This window comes from Anopheles maculipalpis, chromosome 3RL, assembly GCF_943734695.1.
Source record: "Anopheles maculipalpis chromosome 3RL, idAnoMacuDA_375_x, whole genome shotgun sequence".
Taxonomy (NCBI): domain Eukaryota; kingdom Metazoa; phylum Arthropoda; class Insecta; order Diptera; family Culicidae; genus Anopheles; species Anopheles maculipalpis.
This window is the reverse complement of record NC_064872.1, coordinates 33,667,604-33,692,636: the sequence shown is the minus strand read 5'-3', so window position 1 is coordinate 33,692,636 and position 25,033 is coordinate 33,667,604. Positions and strand designations below refer to the sequence as shown.

Genomic DNA, 25,033 nt, shown 5'->3' with positions numbered 1-25,033 from the left:
AGCCGAAGATCAGGAATGGTGGTGCGCGCGTGTGAAACTGGCAAACGCCCGACAAAGAAGATGCCACTTTTCTCTCGGTGCAACCCGGACTCCGGCCGTCGTCACCGTGCTGTGGTGATGGTGGTGGCTCTTAATATTAAGGGTGTGTCATACAAGCAGTTCAAGTGCGATGAAAAGGATAAACTCAGAATGTTGGCGGTAAAGGATTGGTAGCGGGTAAAAAAAAAAGCACGGCGAAATGGAAAAGCTGCGCCAGCTGCTGAGAAATGTGTAAACATTTTCGAATCGCATGTTCCAATTTGCTGTGAAGTATGCGGTAGAGCAGTCGTTGTCAAAGAACAAAGGTTCTTCACAAGGGTGAAACAATTGCCATTAGCAAACAGTGTTTTGATGATCATCATGTGCTTGTTTTATCTATTTAAAATGCTCCAAAAATGATTTATATACTGTAAGATGGAAATGGTATGTTGTTAGTTTAACAGATTCTTTGGGATAAAAATGATATATTCGAATCATTACTGGTGTAAGTCTTTGGGAGGACCTCTTTCAGATGAAGTTTCACCAGTAGTACTTCCCGGCTTCTTCAGAAGAATCAGAAGAAATCGTCGCTGGTTGAACTCTAGTTCGCGGTAAAATACTACTGAGTTCGAAAAGTAAGGTGACATTGGATGTGGTGACATTTCAAGTCACAACATCAACCCGCCAAGGAGTGACAATTTGTTTTCGGAGCTACATCTAGCGCGTTTTTGTCCATATTGACCATGTCCAAGTTTGTGGAGCATCGTGCATGTATCAAATGTTGTTAGCGCAATGAAATAAAAGCTGCGAAAACATTGCGCATGTTACAAAAAGCCTTCGGGGAAGAAAAATGTGTACAAATGGTACACTGATTTCAAGAATGGCCTTGAGACGCATACGTCGTCCAAATCAAGGATTTGGTGGTCAACAATCGTTGGTTGACGATACGAGACCTTTCGGGACTTCCATCCGGCGAAAGCGACCGGATTTGCACCACGATAATGCGCCCTCCCATACGGCCATCATTTTGAGAGAGTTTTTCGCAACAACTGGCACCCATATTGTCCCGCAACCGCAGTATTCGCCAGATTTGGCACCAGCCGACTTCTGGCTGTTCAACAAGCTAAAACAGCCGCTTCGGGGACACCGTTTTGACAATATCGAGAAGATAGAAGCCGCAGCGACGGTGGAACTAAAGGGCATCCCAGCATCCGCGTTTTCGCAAAAGCAGTCACTTTATTTTTCGGGCACAGTAGTACTTCTCCTGGCTTGTCCAGCAATCCTAACGCGTTGTCTGCATATACGTGGATCCACTGATAGAAACTAGTCCCGGTCGACCCAGGAAAAAAGCCTTTCCGTCTTATCCAAGCATATCTAACGACGTAGCAAGGAACTGCGCGAGAGTTCTGGATTGGTTATCGCTTCACGTGCTCGACCCACCAACGGCGGATGCATGCATTGGACTGCAACTGATTGAAATTGAACTGTTTCAAGAAGTACTACAACCTGTTTCAAATTCGGATCAAAAATTTTTTAATATAAAAAAAATGGAAGCTTGAAGCTGTGCTTGTTGCTTGAAGACTAGGGTAGAAACTTGCAGCGAAGAAACGCCTTAAACGCATCTACTTAATTATGTAAATAGTTGGAAACGTAATGAGAACAGAGTTCAACACTTATCCGAAAATCGTTCACACTTCGTCCAGAGCAGAATCCAGGAGTGATTCGCACATCGCTAGTTCGTACTGAAAACCCTGCAAAGATGACCAGTTTTTCAGTTCTTCATCTTAACGCTTGCACTTGAACGTTTTAACATCTGTCGTACTAGCTTCGGAATACATTTGTCAAGCACATGTTGGTGGTGTGGATGCGTAAATTGAGATTCCAAGGTTTGCAACTCGAACGGATTGCCTTTGAGTAAGAAATATTAAACATATATAAACTTCAAATTGCTTTCCAATACCCGAGAATATTTTTAAGTATCAGATTAAGTAATTGTTGAATAAACGAAAACCCCAACCAGCTCAAGAAGAAATTTTAATTGGTATAACATCTTCCATTCTCCACTCTTCACACGCTAACGGTTGACTGAGGTTCAACCGTGCGTCTTGCGTGTACTCTGCATTGGAAATGCCTCATCGACACTGGCTCGGCCGTTAATATCGCGGTCGATGATTCGTGAAAATATTACATTTACATGCGATCGATTCCGCCACCGACAAGTCGTGTTCCGGCCACGTAAAAACGGCCATGGAGTTTTTTTTTTATTGTGGTGTCCTCCTTGTTCAAATTTCTCGTTAACCTAAGCAAGAATTTTATTCCGCAGCCATACTATTATAAGCGTTTTCCTTTCACTTCGCTGACACAGGGCCCAGGCACGGTAGTGCGGGGAGGGCAAGGGTGAAACAGTGAACGAACGCTTCATTTTATAGCAGGAAAAATAGTTTCCACAACTCTCGAACCAGGCGAAGAATGGTGTGGCATGGGTTGGATAAAGAAAATCCATTTTCATTCCCTTTTTTCCGCTCCAAGCTAGGCAAGCTTACAGGCAAATCGAGCAAAGCAAAGTCTTTACTTTCAAAAGATCGTCCTGGTTGTCGTAATACAACAACAAAAAAACACATTGATTTTACGCTTGAACACCGTTCGTTTATTTATGCACTCGTTTGTGTGCCTTGGTTCTGTCGCTATCGCTATCGTCCCCGTGGAATCACGTTTCAAACGGATGTCACTGGAATCCGGAAGTGGAAGAAGCGTTCGGAAGAATGCATACCATTTCCTATTGGAACCGGTGCCAAGCGATCGGACTTATCGGAACGAACAGATGGATAGAGAGGAAGCAAAGAAGAACTATTCTAAACCTTAAAAACTTAAGAAGCAACGATCGACATTATACATATCGGCAGCAGCATAAAGAATAAGCGTAGAAAACGCTGTAAGCAGCTCGCCAAGGGATTGCTCACGTCCCGTGCTCGTGTCCTTGCCATCCTTTCCCATAGCCTTTCTCTTACGGGCAGCTTACGAGAAGGATAGTAACAGCAGTAGGTCATTTATTCCACACCAAAACGAACAAGAAACTCTTTGTTTCCGCATCGCTTTCGCGATTGCATCACAGAGGGCGATCGCGCGCAAGGAAGAAGTAAAAACAATCCATTTGGCTGCGACAACCGTACCGAAGGACTCAGTAATGTGGGTTGGGCTGGTCGAGGTCGAGTTATTAGCACACAACTACGCTAATGAGATTTTCGCTTGAAACAGTCACCACCTCCTTTATAGCCCACGGGGCATAGGCGAAACATGGGAGGCAGCAATGAGCTATTTTAAGGAGTTTTAGTTGTCCATGCTCTCTTGGTGAACCAGCAGTGTTTGGGGGGTGGGGGGGGGGGGGGGGGGGTACCCTCTACTACTAGGGAGGGATGGTGGTGGATTTTGCTTCAAAAAGCTTCCAACCATCCTTCGTCCTACGACACTGACTGCCACCGAAGATCACCGAAGAAAATTGTGTGTGTGTCTCTCTGTGGTTTGTGTTTACCATTTCCCGGATCATACACATAGCAATTGGGTGATGAAGATAGCACTGCAACCCGTAGGATACCTACAGTGGACGTGAAGCATTCTTAGCGATGTCTTTGCAAGGGGCAACATTATTTCTAGCATCCGGCTTGTGTGCTAGTTCCTACCGCGGTCCTATCTCTAGACGGTAACTCGATTTGTATCACACAGCGTCAAGACTCATTTTCAAGCGCGCTCGAGTTCTACTCGAGTATCAAATTTAACGACCATGAACTGAATATCTCCACCGATGACGAAGGTGGACCAATCACGCACGAGTATCTCGGGAAAAAGGGTTTATTTTAATTGGATTTCATCGATAGTGCAGGTCGTCGAGCGTATGGTGGTCGTCATGCAGGAGCACATGGTGAAGGTATGCTGGAGTAACATGTATTTTTAAGCAATTTGTAATGAGTTTTCCATGTTGCGAGCTATAGCCTAAATTAGACTGAGCTGCATCGACAACAACAAAAACGTAAATGTTTGCAAATAATATTCAAAACATGACTTGAATCAGTATACAGTATTGGACAAAACAAGTGCAACTAAAATAGAGCGATCATAAAAAGGATAAAAAGGGGGGGACTTTTACTGCAGTTGACGGCTCAGGAGTCTAGATGTTTATTGCAGCTAACAGCTGTCAAATTGACAGCTCACAGCGGGTGTATTGTGGACAAGAACCATTTTGTGCTGGTCAAAACAATGGCAACTTCTCGCTTCTTTGAACAATTTTCTCTACCAGCATCGTTAAAGAACTTTGTTTTACGTTGGAAAAATATTCGTTTGCTGAAAAAAGTTTACCTCTTGAATTATTGTAGGCAAGGTAAGGTATATGCACGTTGGTAATTATTGCAGAAGGTCAGTACTGATGGAAGCACACAAAAAATCATTTGTGACAAGTATGAGCTGAAAAACTAGACCGTAATTTTCGTACAACCGGAAAGATTTCGTGTGCACAATAGAGGTGAAAAATCACGGTCCACCACACCAAGAGAGGACACTATCATCTTCACTCAAGGTGCGGATGGATATGCAGATATCTGTTTCGGATCGGACAATCAACCACGTGCCGTTGAAGCCGAATTGTTATCTCGGCGTGCTGTTGATGAAACCTCTGATTTCTCTTAGGAACGGGAATAAAATACTTCTGTTTGCTCAATCTCATATTGACTGAGATGTGCAGAAATGGGCGGACCAACTCAATGTAATAATGGTCCGTTTCATGTAAATTGGCATCTTGAAAAATGTTATGTTGCCTTATGCTGAATGCAATAAGCTTAAAATCGATATTTCAACAAGACAACCATCCCAAGACCTCCGCCAAAGTGGTCATAACAGCGGTTTAAGGATAACGAAATCATGGTGAAGAACTGGCCACCCCAATATCTGGATCTAAACCCTATAGAGAACCTGTGGGAGATCGTGAATCAGCAAATTGATCGTGAAGGTGTTCGACGCAAGGATCAGTTGTTTGCACAAATAACAAAAAAGGCCACAAATAACAACGAAATATTAGCCCTTCAATGTAGGCTTTCGTGATTAGTTGCGCTTGTTTAGTCCAATACTGTACGTGATGGCAAAATGGAGGCAAGCTATAATAAATAATTATAAATGCATAAAATCGTTGAATTATTCGTTTCAAATTAATCCTCCCAACATTAAGTTCCGATCGATAGTTTTGGAAAGACCGCACGTACGCACACACTGAAACAGGCGTTTTAACTGATAAACAAGCTTATGGATTTGTAAAACAAATGCGAACCCTCTAATATAGACGTAATAATAGTAATGGTAATGATTGAAATGCTTCGATCGGAGTCAACTGTTCCCTCTACAACATGACTATTGCATGACCAACGGAGTCACTCTATCTTACTAGGTCATGCAAGCTATTCTTAGAGCCACTATTGCACTTATGTCTTTGCTGTTTCTCACAAAGAAGTTGGATGCATATTATAATCAATCTCCTAGCATACGAGCGTTTGTAGACGATCTCAAAGAGTTGGTCATATTTGCGATCACAAACAAGAGACATTTACATTTTAAAGATTTAGATTTTACACTCTGGTCCATTTATTGGTCCATACTTTGGGTAACTTCAATGCCCGATACTCCAGATAATAATGGTAGACGATAACCTTGTGATTGGCAGACATCATAGAGATCACACGATTAGCTTTCGAATACATCAAAATCGATATCATTTCCCTTAGCCCCTTATAAATTTGTCTGTCATCGTTGGCAGGATTTATTAATTATTTTGAAACGATGGCAAATTCCACCAGATACACGTGGACATAAGGTCTTGAACATGATTGCAAAAATGGTTGTTTGAAAAATGATCCACCAACATTGAACAAGCTCAGGCCGAAGTCAGGGGAAACCCTGATGGAGGGCCGAAGCAATTCTGACGTGCAAAAAACATTGAACCAGATGGTGAAGAGAGATACTTGCAACTGAAGTTTTCTTCCCTTTTCTGCATCTGATATTGCAACGGAGTGTCTCATGAACTTCAGCATTGCAGTGTACAGAAAGCTCTTCAGTAACCCGTCAATATATGGCGCAATTTTTAATAAAATAAATGCTCTCTTTGTACAGCTCTACCTCACACATTTCCAGTTCTAACTGCGTCATTTGCTTCCCCACTAGCGTTCTTTACGCTGGACAAAAGCGCATTTATAGCACTTTATACATACACACACAGAGAGAGCGAAGTGATTGTGAGGTGATGATCATTACGTGACTTGGGACGGTCGCCACGGTCGTATGTAATCGTCCTGATAAGTACGCTACAACACAGATAAGCACGGGCATAGGGAACAGCGACACTTGTAACACATGTGTGTACTGACCCAAACAAATATTTATAACGAAAGAAGCAGCAAAAAAACATAGACATAGACTCTTTACGTGGTCGTGTGCCGCGAGACACTTGCTTGCCGCAGTCATGTAATACAACAAATGCAGCCTTGAATGACCTTGTAGGATTTACCCGTAGTGTTGTTGCATACTGTACAATCTCACCGGGAACAAGGGAAGAGTGTGTGTGTGTGCGTTGTGGAGGAGCCCTTTGCCCTAGTATTGATGGGAGGCTCTAACGAGGTTTTACCCACCCAGGGCACCCGAAGCTTATCGAGGATTATCGATCCGGTCGTGGTTGGGCTTTGCTCTCTATTGAAGCACATACCACAACATGCCAAGCAAAGCAACACCTGAGGTAGAACCTTCCCTTGCCAAAAGGGATTGTCATTACTACGACGATGTCAGCAACTAGACATACAGAACACGGTCCGGTCGGTGCTCGTTAGCAGTAAACAAATAAGCGTACATTTCACACCCATTCGGTCGGAACAAATACAATGACCACATTAGAAAAACAAATGGTAATCAACATCGATCCGCTTTGCCGGAACGGTTCAGACAAATCCAAGTCCAAGTATTTCGAATTTCTAACCAGCCATCTGTGTAAAACATTGTTTAAGCACCTCTGCAGGTTGGAAAGGCCATATCCTAAAGGATCGATGTTATCACCAACCTTTACGAATGTAGGCTGTAATTGAAACTGACAATCAACTCATAATTCGATTCTTCGCGTCGTGCTCTCATGCTCCAATATGCATATGGATGAAACTGAAGACAGGAACAATTATTAATACCAAATAATCAGAAACTTCCTCCTTACAGTGCCGAACTTAACACGAGATTCATACCAACAACTTGGAAATTGAAAGATAACTGATGAACTTCTGATGATCCGTGAGATGCAGCAATTTGCATATGGAAGACGCAACAACCCTCAATAAATTTGCCGAGCGAGATAGCGCCTGAATCGGAAGCAGAGTATTGGTTGACGGCGACCCGTTCTGCTACCTTGATACGATCATAACTTCGGACCACGAGAGCAGTAGAATCCGAAGCGAAAGAACAGCCCTTTCCTGGGCTATATGTCCTGGGCTATAGTGACGGAGGACTCCGATGCACTAACGACTATCTTTGGCAGTGTGTGCGAGCAGGTCGCGTGCTAACTGAGCTGTTTGGCGGTGCAGATAGCCTGACAGCAATCAAAGACGTAAGGAAACGATAGCTTGGAGCACGTGATGAGGATGATACAAATGCAGCCGTGGATGGAGCACTGCAACCCTGAAAACGGATTTCCAGGTCGGCCATGTCTGTACGACGTGCTCGTACTTCAACAGACCAAGAAGAAGAAGCAATCAAGCCGTTCTTTGAAGATTATGCCGTGTTCGACACAAAAACTTGAATGAACACGGAACAGAGCAGCAAAAGAAAAGTGAACTGCTGCTCATACGATGAGAAGAAGTGGTCCCCACACGTACGATCCTTCCCCACAATCAGATCAGCAAAAGAAAACCATATAACCGGTTACACGTTATGGTTCATGGTTTTTATCAACTTTTTATTCCACTTTTGGGATTAACTGCAGCAACATGTTCCCTCCCCCCTCTTGTGGTATGACATGGCCGGGTGTGTATGGTGGTAGATCACCAGCAAAACACACACCAGAAGCACGTCCAAAGTCCTAAACCATAACCGAATCTTCTCAATCACTGCACAACCACACCAGTCCGTTTGTTGTGCTATTATGGAAGGTGGTAAAGACTTAAAACTGCTGATCAACAGACACACCTGTTTAAAAAAGAAGAAAAGACGTCAGAGCAGAAGGAAGTTTAAACGCTTGAGATAAGTTGCTTTGCAGTTTGTTTTGTAAATCTGCAAAGGTACGTCCTCCTCCTGCTAATTTCCAACTTCCCCATTACCTTAACGTGTGAATATATTTAGCTTTATGGATGTGTACATATGATAATGGAAGACCACCTTTTTGTAGCTTTTTTTTTAACAAGATCGAGGATTCGTTTCGTACCGTTGGACAAAGTTTCTTATCACGGTAAAGGTGAAGAAGTAAAGTGCATCTTTCTGTAACGAACGACATTCAAGGGGTGTTTTTTTTTTACTACTTTTGCGCGTTTCACAAATCAACATCGTAATATCGCATTGTTTAATGTTATTAATATTAAATCGCTTTCAACGTAGAATGGAAAAGTTTTTCATTCCTGACGTAAGTTACTCGCTTGCGGCCACAGAAATGCAAAAGCGCGGAACCGCCAAAGGCAACACAACCCACACGGCGGAAGTTTGTCGTCGCACTGTTCTTTATGCCATAGATATCCGGTGAAGCGCTCTATCACCCAACCTTACCCAAAAGGGCCCCCCTTATACTCCTATCAACCGGGCCAATGTTTCTTTGCCCCGACAAGAGTATGATGGCGTACTTCCGGCAGTTAAAGTTTAATTTCACCTGCCAGAGGGTCGAAGAAAAAGGACTAACTTTGCGCAATCTTGTTTTGTTCGTGAAATTCCCTTTCCTTCTACAGCCTCTTCTAAAGGAAGGGCTATAAGCGAACCAGTTTCATCATCATCACGAGGGTTTCATGCGCAATCTAATCCCGAGAAAGGTGTGAAAGAAAACAGAAGCAGTGGTTTCTCATTGCAGAAGTCTTGGGCTTTAAAAGCCCAGGTTTGGTAATCTGTGTGGCACTGCCGTTTAACGGATGCATCTCGCACGAGCTCGCGGCTAGTGTCTCGTCTGGTCTGTCTGGTTTGATTTTTCCGTCCGTCTGGCTTTCTCTCGAGTTTCGCTCCATTTGCGTATCTCGTGTGCAAACATTTTTCGGGATGGAGCCAGTTCCTCTCGGTTGCGTTGAATTCACAGCGAGTGATTTAAGTGCGCGCGTCATTGGAAGTACCATTTTGATTGGCAACTTTCTGTTCAAAGACAGTACCGGGACGGTAGTACCGCGCAGAGACGAGTACACACAATGGTAAACACATCACTTGAACTACTCATTTTATCCAGAGTCCTGAGACTTTATATACTTTTTCTTAAAAAAAAATCTTTATACTTAGTTTTGAGGTGAATATACAACAATCATCCAAAATATTGACAAGGTTCGTTACACAAATTTCAGGCGAGTTCATAATTATTATTTAGCGAGCTATAAAGGGTCCACAAATGCATGATTCCCTGGGTGGTTTGATGCAACCAAGGCTCAGCACCAAGAAATTATTTTCTTTTCAATCCGATGCTTCTAGACTCGCAGGGGAAAACTGTCAGGACTTTCTTCTATAACTCTATCCAGATACGAACATACGCTTATGACGCAGACAACATTGGTTTCGGGCTCTTCTTTGTAGTGGAAGCTTTCTATATCGGAAATTCTTGCAAGAGGTCGCCTGAACCTTTGCGTTAAGCCCCAACAAGTTCCTTGGAGGAGACCCTTTCTATGAGACCCATAAAAGTATGACTCTTTGTTTGGAAAGGCCCAAATTGAAATAGATTGATAGAGGTATTGTGTCTATTGGAATGAACAGTATGTTGAATTGGCAGACGAATCATTAGGACGAATATTTAAGTCAACCTCGGCCTCTTCTTCCTCTTCTTCTTTGGCTGTACAGCTGGTTCAAATGATTTACTAACTCTTTAATTAAACAGATATGCCTCTTTTCTTACCTGCAGCTCTGCCCGATCCACGTCCCATTGCGAACGTTCCAGCTCGAACCGTGCCCACTCGTGCTGTATGAAGTGTAGTATGCCGGGAATCGAGTACTGGGTCGGCGTTTTGTTGTTCTGATCGTCACAGTTCCCGGCACCGGCCATGCCACCACCGGCCGCACCACCCTTGCCTCCCAAACCGCTGCCCGCCCCACTGTTGGACATGTCACCGAGCCCGCCTGCACCGCCGCCCTGGCCAACGCCTGCACCGCCTCCGATACCACCCAGCTGGCCAACTGCACTTCCGCCACCGTTCTGGTGACCGAGCGAACTGTTGTCATCCATTCTATCTTCGATACGATTGATTCTCATGACATGTCAACCGAAAATACACCAATAACAAAATAAAATAATTCAAAACTACAGACGCACACACACACACTTCACGCACAAATAGAAGAACCAACTATATGGTGCTTTGGCCTATTTCTTAGCCCTTGGTTCAGCACTCGAATCTGGTAGGTGGGGGGTCTCACTGTGATTTTTCTGGCGCAAGAACGAAGAATGGCTTAAAGAAATTAAAATTTCACCAGTAAACGCGATTCACACGCAATTATAAAAATCACACATACACGCACCACACACTTACGCCATTTAAATAAACTTCTTTCGTGTGTTCACTGTTGCTGTTGCTGCTGCATCAAGCCCGACTACTACTGTATTCCCTTTTTCACTGTATTTGCTTCTCTATGCACACATGATGACAATCGAACACACTGGCAAAAAAAAACTACACTATTGCGCACACGTACGCTCTAGAACACGTACACACACAGCCACAATAAAGGAGGGTGGGGTGTTGCGAGAGAAAACAAGTGTTCTTCCACTTCTCACGCGTGACTCGGCTCGGCTGGTGAGTGTGAGTAGCGCGCCACAGTGAGCTGAGGTACTGGCTCACTTGTCATGCAAATAGTAATTTACCCGGTTTTGTAACGTTTCTTCCTGCGTGATGCACATTTATATCATATGGGCCACTTTTGGGGGACAGATTTTACTTGCGACCCCGGACACTACTTTGCCAGCATAACACACACACACACACAATACACCGAGCAGAAATGTTCGCCTACGTGTTCATCTTCCCACTACGGAAGCAGCCACACTGGTGGAAGGTTACTTCCTTTCCGGTGCCGGTTAGACACACGCACACACATACATGCACACCGATTTCGTTTTTTTCACTGTAGTTTACAACGCTCTGCAACGAAATAAGGACAATAAGAAAAAGCTTTCATTATAACCAAATATAATATAAACAAGAGTGTATTTTTGGTGATAGTTTATATGACAACCATTCATCCACCTCCAAATATGCTGTTATGCGCTTGTGACCACCTGATAGTACTACTACCACGAATCTCGTAACGCAGCTACCCGATACTACCGATACAGCATTAGACGCACTCTCAAGCACCACATTTTATGAGAAAAAGAGTGAGAAGAAAAAATATATTTTCACACACAACCTTGAGCGTGTGTTGCGAACACACGTTTTTCCTTTCCACAGCTCCAATTGGCAGAAAAATATGCTACAGAAAAAACGCAAGAGTAAATTCGATTACATATTGACCCACGCGGGTTCATGGAGAAGGTACACCTTGGTGACACTATTGGAGCGGGCGAACCGAGTATTGATTAGCGGTAACACAACGATGTAGTAAAACCGTGCAGAAAAGTAGGCGATCAACAGTGTGGGAAGCCTCAGTACGGCCCACACACAGTCTTTCTCGCTCTCCTCGAAATCCTTCCCGAGCAACGCAACATACCAAACACGTACGGACCACTTTGCTAGGTGTGAAGAAGCCGCTTCAATTCAGTTCAGGTAGTAGTCTACGGGGGGGATTCAAAATGATATGAGACCGTGGTGGTAGGGTCCACCAACCATTCTCAATCACCATCTATTTGGGTATATGAGCATTATCATTGGTTCATTTAGATCCGGTTTCTGTGCTAAAGATTCAACTTTCTTTTCAGCTCGTCCTGAAAATTCCTCGGTCTTCAAGCTGGAAGATAAGGGTAAGATTCTCACTAAAGAAGGCTTCCACCATAATCACATAGATGTTAGCGCACAATTTTCATCGTTTCAGGGGGGCGGAGACTGTGCACGCACAACACACTCAGCGGTCGCCCTCTGTGATTGCGAATTTCACGCTGTCATACGTGAGTGAGTTCAACCACGCACGCACACACACAACCAATACGCACAACAGCACGGCAAACAACGCGTAGGTCGCAAAACACACTACTGGACTGTCCGCCAGCGATACAGCGAAAAAGTCGGGTTTCGGCGTGTGTGTTGCTGCGCTCTTGGATTACACAATGCCCTCCGTGGTCCATGGTCGTCGTCACGCATGAGGGTGACGCGTTTCTCCGAACATTTAGAAATTAAATTCAATATAGTTATATATATACGAACGGAACGATGCGGTTGAAGGGGGATGTGTTGCATGGTCCTGGGGGGAGGGATTTTATTGCACACACACACATACATTTCACCGAGGGATGTGCAATGGCTAGTAGTAATCTTCCCCATTCATTAATTTTCAGCCCCCCATGACTGGATCATCTTCGTTGGTTTCCAAAAAAACGTCATGCATCCACCTCCACCATTAAAACTCTGATGATTTATGTGTACCACCACTACACTCTCTTAGCGCTTTGAGAAGCGAAATAGTCCCTGTGCATTATGATTTGAGGAAGAAACTGCACTCAGTTTTGGATGAGGTTTTTTTTTTGTGTGAAAACCACCATAAGAACCAATTCACGCACCCACACGCGAATGTAACACTAAATCACGTATCCTCACTGCTCACTGTGTAGCCAAGAGATAGCGCCACGGTGTCAACCGTGAAATTGAGCGAACAATCGAGGGCCAAAAAAGAAAGGAAAAAACACACAAAGGCGTGTAAATTCAACTTCCTCGAGCGAGCGAATAAGCTCCATAGGATAGCCGTACTACTAGACTATGCCCGTGTGTGTGTCTGTGTTGGCCCTTCAAGGGAGATTTCCACGCACACACACACACACACACACACACACACGCGTGAACACTCGAACACGGCTGCAGTTGCTACGATTGGAGCTGCAACCCTAAGCATGCTGTGCGATCGGTTGTGATGGTTGCATTCTGCACATCAAAACTCTACTTTTTGGTCCTCTGTGCGGGGCGCTACGAGCGCTGATGATCAAAGTACAAGTTACGCTGCTTTCTGGAGCTTCCGCATTTGATCGATTGATTCCCGGAATGGCCTCCTCCCAGTGTCGAGCAACTTTTTTTTTCTTCTATGGTTCCTTCTTTCCAGTTAGACGAGGAAAAAAAATGTGGCGGTTCCGTCCATATTGAGGTCGGGGGTGATGGCTGGTTCCTTTCCATGGCGTACTGTCCACATATCACTCGTTGTCGACAGTGATTCCTCCCCGTCTGACTCTATTTCCATCGTTTCTTCTTCCCGTTCTTTAGGCCCCACGAACGGTGTCCAGGGTGACACTCCCCTCTCGCGTAACACCCGTTCCCTTTCACCCTGTTTCGCTCCACCCCACACACACACACACACACACACACACACACACACACACACACACGCACGCACTACACCCAACAGGAAGAACACGTTGAAAACGGATTGCGGAAAGGAACTTTCACGGGAACGAACTGGGTGGGGGAGGGGGGGAAACGCCACATCGGTTTTCACAAAGCCGTGCACAACTCTATTGCACCCCTTAAATCCGTGTTCTTCAACACACCAGTCAAATCCATTTAGGTAAGACACCACACACCACCGAAAGAAAAGAAAGAAAAAAAACTTTTCTACACCTTTTCACTTGCAGGAAAACGGTTCTGCTACACCTTCGGATGCAATATTTCATTTCCCATGCATTCGTTGCATGTTCCGCAATTTACCAACCGACCTTTGCTTCTACTAAATTCAGCCTTTTTTCTCCAATTTTTACTCGCACTGCTACTGATGTGGAACTTCTTTTCCGTACGGATTTTCCTGTTTCGAGCAAACTCTGGTGGCTACGGGCAGTTCACACCAACACCAGCGCACCGGACGACTTTTGCTCAATAGCGATAGCACACCAACACACCAACACCATCACCGCCCATCATGTACGGGCGATTTTAGGGCTGTCGCGAGTCAAGTCTGAAGTGGATGTGTGCGAGCGAGCAGAACCAATACGTCGGGCGGGGTGTGTGTGAATGAAAGAGCTAGCAGCGAATGATGGCGACGACGAGCGAATGGGGCGAAATTTATAGCACAGCTGACAGCTCGTGTGGTACAGAAACGGCGAATTTGCAATGGAAATGGGAAATGAAATTTTCGATTTGTTTTTCATATTTTTTGTATTTCCTTCTATGATGATAAGGGCATTATTGTATGACCAAAATCTCCTGAAAATAATCATTGTCTCTAAAGCATTTTGAAATAATTTTGCATGGATGACAATAGCTCGCTATGCGATTATTGAGGATCAGCTATCGGTTTTCCGTAAAATATTTGTATCATTTTTATACTTTTTTGTTATGTTGTGCCTTATTATCCTAGACTTTATTGCCAAATTTTATTATTACATTGCTTAAACTCGTATCAGCACACACAGCTTTTTATTCGGTTACGCAAAGCATCAGAATTCGGACCGACCCAACTTACCTTGGTGCTGTTGTGTATGTCGTCATGCTAGAAGAATTCTACCGACAACGGCGTCACGCACAAATAATCTAAACAATGAGTAATAAGCATTATTTTCGGAAATGGAGAAAAACGATACCACACAATGCCCGATTTAGCTTATCCTATCCGAGATTTTATAAAATTAATATTTAAATTGCGGCTAATAAATCCATTCGTCAGATGTAATTGTACAGATACAAAAAGGTTAGCCCCCTCCGTCTTGCACCACACCACGAACCAATCCTAGCTCTTGGTGCGGGGAAGTCGCTTCAAAACTTACACTGGAGGATACCGGAACTGAACCGAACCCGTATCCGAAAAACGCTTCACCCGCGCGCGTACCATTCGTATCCATTTGTCAAAATGCTCTTAAATGCAACAGGATGTGCTATTTACAGGAACTCGTCACACCAATCGCTCAGGCACTGGTAGCAATCGGCCGCCTGTTTCGAGTTCGCGCCGCAGGTGTCCTTCATCCACTCCTTGAACAGTTCGGCATCTTTCTTCAGGATTAGATACTGGCCAAGTACGGTGTACGCACGATCGAAACCGGCCGCTTCCAATCGCTTCCCCAGCACATCACCGACACCGGCAAGGTCTGTGACGGGTTTCTCGCCCATCGGTTCCGCAACGAAATTTCTATGCTTTTGCGATGTGCTCGACATGGTGATGGTGGTGGTGGCGCGTACCGAGCAGTGAAGGAAAGGTTCTATTTGCAATGGGACAGGCAATTATTAGACGATTGTTGGTGTGGTATATACGTACCGGCTAATCTTACCGAGGAATTAATCACAAATTGGCGCCACAATTATAGCTGTTCTCGTGATACGCTCCGATAGTAATAGGAAGCTTGTGTTTTTGCCTCGACTCTTTACGTATGATGCTTCCGCGTTATTTTTTGGGTGCGTGATTTGAGCTGTTTGACATTTGTGACAGTTACGTTCGAATTGGTTTCATGAAATGACAAACGTCAGACAAATTAGGCTGCGTGCGTGTTATTTCTACCAACTGAACGAATCGTTTTTGTTTTAAAAATGATAAACAACGAAATTTTTGTGTGATTCGTTATTTTTACGTTCATTTACAGTCCGAAAAAGAAAATCATAAAAAAAACGTGTAGCGCTACTTGAAGCAAGTATGCTTTCACTGTCGCTTCTCCCGAGGCGTTCCATCAGATCGTGGCGCCATCCATCAGAACCGTAAATATTTACAACAACCGTTTCGTTTTGGGCTTCAGATCGAGATCCCTTTCGATTCGGGGGTCTTACACGACCGCTCAGTCCTCTTACAGGAAGATCCGCCTCTGTTGTAAGCGGTTCGTGTCACCAAGGTGCTCCTTTTGGTTACGCCTCACTGTCGATTCACCGCTGGACGCTTAGAACCGCTGGGCACCTCATTTTTTGGGATCTAATCCGTTTAAAAGTACACACCATCCTGCTCATTTGTGAAAAAATCCGAATCGGATTCTGGAATTCAAGCCCTAGCTTGATCGATCGGTATGCGAATTCCAATGCAGTGTTGAGATCTCTTAGTTGTGAACATAAATTTTAACATTTTTTTTCAAATCAACTCCCAACAAAATCGGCAAAACATGTGCGGCACTCTTGCCCCAAACAATGATGGCCTTTTTGCGCCAACAGTTATATTATTATTTTATTTTATTTCTAGTCACAGGTACAAAAAATTCTGTATATTCATTTGGTTGTCTCATTGAATTTTTACTGTACAAATAATAGGTGGATCGCCTTCCCCTATGGCACACTTACCCCAACTTGCAACTTCCGCTGCAAAAGTTCTGTGAATCAAAAAAAGGCTATGGTAAATTAAGGAACTATGTACCAATGATGTACTTTTATTTGCAGTATTTTATTTATACAACAAACTGTGATGTAACCTCAATCCGTAACAATCCTCACGATTGGAATTGTAGGACGAAATTTAGCGCCGCAAATGTTCACAGATTCGTGCATCCCTATACTGAGCGCAGAACGTGAAAGCTTCCTTAAAATTGCATCCTTCTCCATCCTCTTCGTCACAATCGTATGTACTGCATCGCCTCGGACAGTTCGCTGGTCCATATTCACACTGTGAACAATCTTGCGAGAAAACATCATTATCCGTGTCCTCCTCCTCTTCGTCCTCCTCATTGTAATCATCTCCTCCATTGTTCTCTTGCCTTGGTGCCACGTACAATCGCGATCCTAGCTGCATCGTATGCGGCACCGTCAAATAGATCCGATCGTCTTCGGTTAGGCAGAACGAACCACACAATCGTTCCTGCTCATGATGGCATTCACCCGACTTACGACAGATACGCGGTGAGTACACCATACAGCATAGATCCACACTATCCCGGGTCGGGGTATTCCATACTGCGCCACTCGTGCTAGAGGTATCGTTCAAACACTGAGCGCAGGATATACTAGCACCTGCTCCTTCAGTTTGTGTAGAAACCGCACACGAAGATCCGGAAGCCATCCGGGTGCAGGTACGCTTCACGCAGGCACCATTGCGAAGTTTGTAGTCCGCCGGACAGGAAGGGTTTTTGTAAAGCTTCTTCAAGCAAACCCCGTTCTGGTAGTGGTACTCTGCCGGACAGTTGTAAACGGCACGTTCCGATTTTAGCTGGCAGAATTTAGCCTCGTACCGATCGGGGGTTGTTCCGGTGGGACAGGAAGGTTTGCCAGTGACAAGCACTCGACAGCTACGTCCATCGAAAATAGCCCCGGAAGAAGTACAGCGAGGTGGTTCCAGCTGGCAGAAACTATCGGAACAGGTCGTTACACCTCCCGTCGAACATTGCGCATTTTCGATATGGCAGCTGTAGCATCGGCCACCCGTCAGTGCATAGTTGGGTGGACATTGGGGTGTTCCACCAATGCACAGCTCCCCGATCCGGGAACCTTTCCCATGACAGGACGGATCAGTGAACATGCGAAGCTGACATTCACCGTTAACGAGCGTATGATCACTATCCGCACACCTGCCATGCTCTACACACTTCCCTTGGTACAGATATCCTCGGCTACAGATGGCCAACCCATACTCAGCCCCTTTACATTCGTGCCCATACGCCGCGATACAGAAACCGTTGCAAAGCGTATACTCTCCAGCCGGGCAGCGTGGTCGGGTTACGTGCAGCGTGACACAATGTCCATCGCGTAGAAAATGCCCGGCCGGACAGATAACCCGCTCCGCCATACACATCTCCTGTCGAATAGCCATGTTCGATGGGCAGTTTGGTTTCTCTGTCTGACACGCGATACATTTATCGTCCCGCAGACGGTATCCTTGCGGGCAGGTAGGTGACGATCGATGCCAACAGTAGCCTCGCGAGTCGACCTCCGTACTGCACTCGGTAGCAACGTACTGCACGTCTTCACACTCCGGAGCATCCGGATACACGCAATGCTTCCCATGGCGGTATGTTCCATCCGGACAGGGTGCCGGTTCCGCAATTTGTACACACATTCCATCGATAAGAGCGGACCCAACGGTCCGACAGATTCCTTCCGTAGCACAATCCTCACCCCGCTGGATGTAACCTTCCGGACAGGTGGGTCGGGTAAACTCACGCTCCACACAATACGCCCCTTCGATGGTGCCATTTTTGCAGATCGATCTCCGGTAGCATGCACCCTGGAAGAAATCCCACCCAGGAGAGCATGCTTTCGGTGAACGAAGATCTCGTTTTTCACACGTGGCTCCTGTTCCGGTTAGTTTGTATCCATTCGGGCAGGAAGCTTGTATGCAAGATCCCGATCCCGGCGCCGTACGGAATCCCGATGGACAGAAGGGTGCTAGATGAACGGTACGGGTGCACTCATCCCCATCGAGTTCGTACCCTTCTGGACACACTTTGTCGTAGTACGCAAGACACGAGCTATTGACACGTTCGTACCCGGGTGGACAAACGAGTCCAATTACTGTTTGTGGTGGACAATCTTCATCGCCCACTCCCGGCGTAAGACAGCGGCTCGCACGTGGCCCAAATGTAGCTGTAAGTCCTGGTCCATCAGCAGTACAAGGTTCGAAGGGACATGGTGGAACTGTGCACTGGGTGATACAGTAGGCGCCTCCACCACAGAACGCTCCGTAGCAGGGGTTGAGGAAGTTTACGAGCGAGTTGTATCCTGCCGCACGGAACGTACAATCTGTACCGGTTCGTTCGTACCCTGTTGGACACATTAGATCAACCTCACAGTAACAACGATCGCTACGATCGGTGTAGATTGTTCGTGGTGGACAAACCGGGAACGTACGCACCAACCGCGCACAATCGCCATCCCTACCACGCTCGTATCCATCGGGACAAATCGCTTCTTTGCGATTGATCGAAGCTTCCACTATCGATCGACGTACGCAAACATCTCCCTCGTAAACGTACCCCGCTGGACAAGTCGGTTGGGTGGCATTAACAAGTCGTCTTGTTTCCCGTACGCAAGCATCTGCCCCTGCTTGGAACCCATCCGGACATTCCTTAGCGATTGTACACCGACCATCCAACGGATAGGAACCCTCCGGACAGTGAACATCCTCGCGAACGATACAACTTTCCCCCTGCAGTTCGTAGCCGGCCGGACAGGACAGCTCGCCATGTACACACTGTTCGCCATGCTCGTATCCCTTCCGACAGTGGTACTTCCGGGTGTCCGTCTTCACGCACATACTATCCTTCCATTCGTACGCGGCCGGACAAGCCGGTTCGCTCCACACGCACTGTCCACCGGTTAAATTTCCTCTCGCACACGTCATCGATCGTTCCTCGCAGCGAGCGCATAGATCAACGCTCGAATCGTATCGGAAGTTCGAACGACAGAGCGGAGTAACGCTGACGCACCTTTCACCCCGTTCGATAGTCCCTTCTGGGCAACTGTAAGCAGGTCGAACCGTTTCCCGGATGCAGTGTCCTGCCTCGCTAAGTGTGTACCCTTCCGGACAGTTAGCCGGAAGGCCACACCAACGATTCCGGCGCTGATAAGGACCACACTCGAATGCGCACGGTGTTCCTTTACGGCAGAGGCCATGTTCATCGAGCACGAAACCTCTCCCACAGCGTGGTGTCTCCACAGCACAAAACTCTTTTTGGAACGGTACTCCCCCATCCGGACAGGTGGTACGAGATTTCGCTTCCCGTACGCACACTCCATTTCGAAGGCGAGCCGGTGCTCTACAGTGCGCACGTGATAAAACACACACTCCGTCCTGTAGTTTCCCGACCGGACAAGAACTTGCCACGTGTTGTTCGAGTTCGCACGAGCAAACACTGTTCAGCGTACCACGCATACACTTGGCAACCTCTACACAAGAACCATTGTAGAAGTGGCCCGCTCTACACACTGGACGACCGATCGTACTCAGCGATTCACACTGTCCACTGTTGAACGTTTGACCGGCGGCACATTCCACCGGCAAACGGTACGTGACGGATTGTATCCTCAAGTCAGGAGATGCTTGCTGGAGCCGCACACAACGGCCCCACTGATTGGTGTACCCAGAAGGACAGATAGTGGCCATCACTTCATCGCGACAATCGCAACAATCCGAACACGCCGAAGGTGCACAATTACCACCCGGATGTTGCTCCGTGAACCCGGGCGGACAGAAGATTCTTGCCGAGACAGGAAAGCACAGACCACTTTCCCACCGGTACCCCGGTTGACAGATGTTGTCCCGTACACAGTTTTGTCCTCGCTGGATGTATCCGGTCGGGCAGCTGTAACTACGCACTATGCAACGATTCCCTTCCCGCGTACTGCCCGGTGGACATTGAATTTCTTCCAGCACGCAACCACTTGCTCCACCAACTCCTCCGGCACGTTGAATGTATCCTGGTGGACAAGTGTCATGCCGCTTGGGTCGACAGTACTGCTGCTTGGCATCGATGGTGTAACTGTCGGGGCAGGTACGGGTACAGTTCACACTTCCGGGGGCACATTCCGCTAGCAAACGCACCTTATCCGGAAGCACGGGTGTACGATCAAGAAGGATCATTTTTTTCACAGATCGTTTCGATGATCTGTTGCTGTGTTGTGCTGTCACCGTTGTGACGAGAGCGAACAACAGCATCACTGTAACGGGGAGTTGGTATGTTTTATTCATTTTTGCGCACTGAAATCCTTTTAGATTCACTTGGTTCACTTTCTACATTCCACAACTGAGTTGGAGCAATCCGGATGCACACTGCTGATTGTACTGATCGTCTTCCTGGTTCGCGGATCCTTATAAAGAATTTCATGATCCTACATAATGGCTAACAGCAACACGACGGATAATCCACAATGTAGCACATTGTGAGGCGAATTATCGTGCGCGTAAAGTTGAGAAAAGTAAGTGAAGTAGGAAGTTAGTGTGAGTTGAAAAACGTGTCGATCTTTTATTTGGGATTTAAATATTCTTAATAGCAGGTGTATCATTTCAGGTGTTGTAAGAATGCGTTACATCCTAGTACTGTACGAGCCTCCATTTTTGTGTCACAACAAATGCTTATATGGCTTGGTCTTGTTACACATCCCTCCTAGGAGGATAGACCGACTAGGAACTCATAATAGTAAATATTAGTTCTAGATTACGCAAAAAATTGAAGTGCATTTACAATGTTGCTGCCAAGGACGTGTCCGCTTGTGCGTTATCTCGATGCGTTCATTGGTTTCGTCTAGCCGTTACCTTCATCCGATCGATTTTCACTATCATCACAACAGTGCGTGCGATAAGAATGGCTACTGGTGCTGGGAGGAATCTCTATCTGGCGATAGAACTGCTGATAATCGGTTTGCGGGAGGTGTTCCGCTCATAGCGGATCATTGGTTTCATGGGTGTGAAAAATTGTATGTTGTAACGTTTAAGCAATATTTTAAAAATTGTTGCCAACCTTGCCCCGAGTGCTCTTACAGAAATTATTTAACCTAATTTGACGGAAAGGCTGGTTTAAAAATTAATATTTACAATTTTAAACTTTGCTGGTTTTCGACGATCAGTATATGATTCGTGCGTCGCTTATTCTGAGTTAAACTTCATATATGGATGACGGGTTTTGAGTAAATATGCCCACCCCATGATCGTCTGTAGTTAGCGGTGATCGTTGCGCTGGTGCTCCGATCTCATATGTTAAGTTTCGCTACGATTAAAGCCTAGAGTTTCTTCGTCAATTTCTGCTCCAATTTACGTTCAATCAACGCGGTTAGTTATCCGGAATCAATCCCATTCTTTCTATAGAAATTGAAAATGGAAACGTAGGTTGCAATACTCAAAGCGCAGTTTTAATTCGATCATTGGGAATTGCCTTACTATTTTCAATTTTTCTTTCTCACCCAAAACTCGTTCCTAAAGTTCATGTAATAATTTTTAAAATAAAGCGCTTTAACCTTCCTTGATGGGTGGTCCTGAGACTTATAAAATACTTTAAACTACACAACAAGCGCTGTCAAATGGCTATATAGCTACCTAGTCGTTATAAATGGTTCCGAATCCAACGTCAGTGACATCGAATTGCAGTAGTGCATTCGCTTACTTGGTCCCGCTTGCGGGTTCCGTCCAGCACACTCCCTCCTTCAAGCGATGATGATGACATTTCACCTTAAATGGTGCTCCAGTGCCATTAATAATGTGACGCATCTTTTCGAACCCCGGCACCACGGACCCGAGTTGGTGACTTACTCCGGTTTAAGCGTAAACCGCAGCTACGAAGTTCCGCCACACGCGTTGGGTCTCTCGCCGCTCTTGGTCTGCTTCTTATCTGAGGCGGCAAATCTCGTGCCACGAAACGTGAGATGGGTGTCTCGGCTTCCTTCCTGAGTGGTAGAAGTGCAGCATGAACAATATGTTCATTAGCAAGCAGGCAGATTTTTATCGGTTATTGGCTTTTTATGCAAACGGTCGGAATTTTCTTTGGTGGGACCTAAAAATACTATTACGGTTATGATGCCCTCTTTCTAGCGGGGGCTATACATACACTTAAATTTGAAAGGTGTGCCTTAACCTTTACCGAATCGTTCATCTCACGCGCTTCCTATCTGCTGTCTTCCTTCCTGCTAGAGTGGAATTGTTTCGGTAGTAAATGGGACGAGATCACAAAATCCAGGGTAGTAAGTGAGCGACAGTAAAATAAAACCATTTATCATCCTGTGGAAAAGTAAAATATCGTATAATTATAAGATTGTTCACGGATAGATAATTAGTATGTTTTGATAGCTGCAACATCAGAAGCGCGTTTTAGGTGGTCAATTGCTGTTGAAACTGGGTTGTGGGATTTATGGAAATTATTTCGTTTAAGCTAGAGAGAATTATTTCGTTCGAATATAAAGTATAAACGGTTGGAAGTGTATTTTAATTTTCTTTGAAAAGTTATTCATTTGTCTTGTCGATGTCTTTGTAAACTTTATGCACACAATTGTATTTTAAACAATTTAAACAATCTCGTTTTAGTTTCTACGCAGTTATTGCTTTGATTGTTACTGCATTGTATCTATATCAAAATAACAAAATATTTTATTTTTTTGCAGTTTGATACAACTTAAGTTTTGTTAGGCGTGTTGTGATTCTTTCTTTCATTTCAGTTTGTAAAATAAATAGTTTTAAAGAATACAGTTCAGTTGACTTTTTTTATGTTTTAACATTTTGTTCTTCTTTTCCAATTACGAAAACGCGCATTTCTTTATGTTAAATTTTTAAACAATTTTTGCTATTCATGATCATTGTTGGTATTGTTATTATCGCTTTAGAAATGACAACTTGCTTCTTACTTCTATTCTACTTTATTAAAATAATGTGCTTATTTTATTTCTGTTTTAGAAAAGCTCTTTTCACTTTTCTTGTTTCTATTATTGATTTTCTTTTGTTGTTTCATTTCATTGCTCGTTTATTTTTGTTACTCATTTTACACTGCACTTTCATCAGTTTGATAGATTTTATTTACTGGTTGCATCTTTTTTATTTTGTACAAGGTATTTTGTTCTGGTTTTATTTTTCCGTTAGTTGTTATTATTTATTTTAAATTATATTCGCTTGTTAACTCTATTTTAATGTTTGATCATTTAATCAGTTGATTTCGCGTTTCGCGAAATCTACTTTTCGCGTTTTCCCGAATAAGTTGGCTGTTTGTTTTCGATGTACTGTTATTGTACTGTTCTGAGTTGCTTCACAGTCACTGTTTATTTTTACTGATAGAATAAAAAAACTCTTTTTTCATGTTTAAAATTTAGCTTCCTAATAAAACCTTTTCTTATTTAAATTTTGGTTTTAGGCAAGCTACTCACTCTCATGAAAAAAAAAAAAAAAATAGAAACGTAAATACAAAAATAACGGCGTCATATTTTCTGTTAATCCTTATCATTTCTTATTGTTATAAGTATTTCTTAAGCAAACAAAATAGCAATTTTCACTCAGTTACTTCCAAACATGTTCTACCGGGTGCACAGATTATACAATTTTAAGTAGTTTCATTTTATTATAACTTAATTAGCTTAATTATATTTTTCAATGCTTTGCAAAATAGTCATTCAAATTTATCGACCACAAAAGATGTTTAAGATATAGATTTAAAATTTTCTTATATTTTATCCAATAGCATCAAATAATAGAATAGATGCGACGAGTGTATAACAGGCCAAACGATCTCACTTTACCATAAACATGCACTCTGGCGTTCAAAGAGAACGGAGCACATCGGGTAGCGATGTGCCCTTTCTGTTGCGCATACGGTGCCAGAGCTGCGGAGCGACCAACTTCGGGTTTACGCGAGAGCGCACAGCATGACGGAGGGTTGCGTACGGCTATGCCATGCTCACTGTCAGCAGAAGTAAGAAGAAGCTCGTTGAAGCAAGTCGCACGTTCGTGTCGGGCTGTTACCGTGCTGGTACAACCGTGTATTTTGATAAAGGGAAAATCTCTCGCATCCCAATCCATCCCATTCGAATTTCGTGCGTGTGGTGGGAAAGGCGCGCGTGCGCTTGTGCGGTTGTGTGGCAGCAAGGATGCAAAAGGGTGTGCTTGGGTGGAAGTTTGTTAGCGTAGGAAAGATTGGGTGCATCCTGGAAGTGGCTGCACCTGCCGGGATTTTTCTCAGATAATTTTTTCCTGCTACGTTTGGATGGTGGGACGAGTATATACGAGAAAAAGTTGACCGTTGGTACGAAACGCGCCGCTTGGAATGTAGTGCTAGTGCATCGCAGTGCGGGTGTTTATTGCTGATTGTTGGATAAAGTAAAATTAAAATGGCATCACG

At 44.6% G+C, this 25,033-nt stretch overlaps 5 protein-coding genes across 7 annotated transcripts in view; all 5 read right to left on the bottom strand.

Moving 5' to 3' along the window:
• LOC126565465 (translocon-associated protein subunit gamma) overlaps window positions 1–25,033 on the bottom strand; it is a 485,163-nt gene that overhangs the window by 35,878 nt on the left and 424,252 nt on the right. The window lies entirely within an intron of this gene.
• Window positions 1–25,033, bottom strand: part of LOC126564191 (striatin-4) — a 353,049-nt gene that overhangs the window by 13,385 nt on the left and 314,631 nt on the right. For all 3 annotated transcript variants that reach the window (XM_050221158.1, XM_050221157.1, XM_050221156.1), the window contains one exon: window positions 10,097–10,498. In XM_050221158.1, coding sequence (XP_050077115.1) covers window positions 10,097–10,450 — 354 coding nt within the window. In that variant the 5' untranslated portion in view covers window positions 10,451–10,498. Of the gene's footprint in view, window positions 1–10,096; window positions 10,499–25,033 lie in introns of those variants that run through there.
• LOC126565236 (protein SCO1 homolog, mitochondrial) overlaps window positions 1–25,033 on the bottom strand; it is a 379,954-nt gene that overhangs the window by 271,870 nt on the left and 83,051 nt on the right. The window lies entirely within an intron of this gene.
• Window positions 15,164–15,506, bottom strand: LOC126565699 (barrier-to-autointegration factor). The gene has a single exon (XM_050222903.1). It carries the CDS (start codon window positions 15,474–15,476, stop codon window positions 15,204–15,206), a length of 273 nt encoding a protein of 90 aa, XP_050078860.1. The 5' UTR covers window positions 15,477–15,506; the 3' UTR covers window positions 15,164–15,203.
• Window positions 16,750–20,913, bottom strand: LOC126563847 (multiple epidermal growth factor-like domains protein 6). Its single transcript, XM_050220623.1, has one exon. The coding sequence runs from the start codon at window positions 20,911–20,913 to the stop codon at window positions 16,750–16,752; it is 4,164 nt and encodes a 1,387-aa protein (XP_050076580.1).

Coding starts and splice junctions, on each gene's coding strand:
- LOC126563847 (XM_050220623.1), bottom strand. CDS start 20,913: ATGAATAAAACATACCAACTCCCCGTTACAGTGATGCTGTTGTTCGCT.
- LOC126565699 (XM_050222903.1), bottom strand. CDS start 15,476: ATGTCGAGCACATCGCAAAAGCATAGAAATTTCGTTGCGGAACCGATG.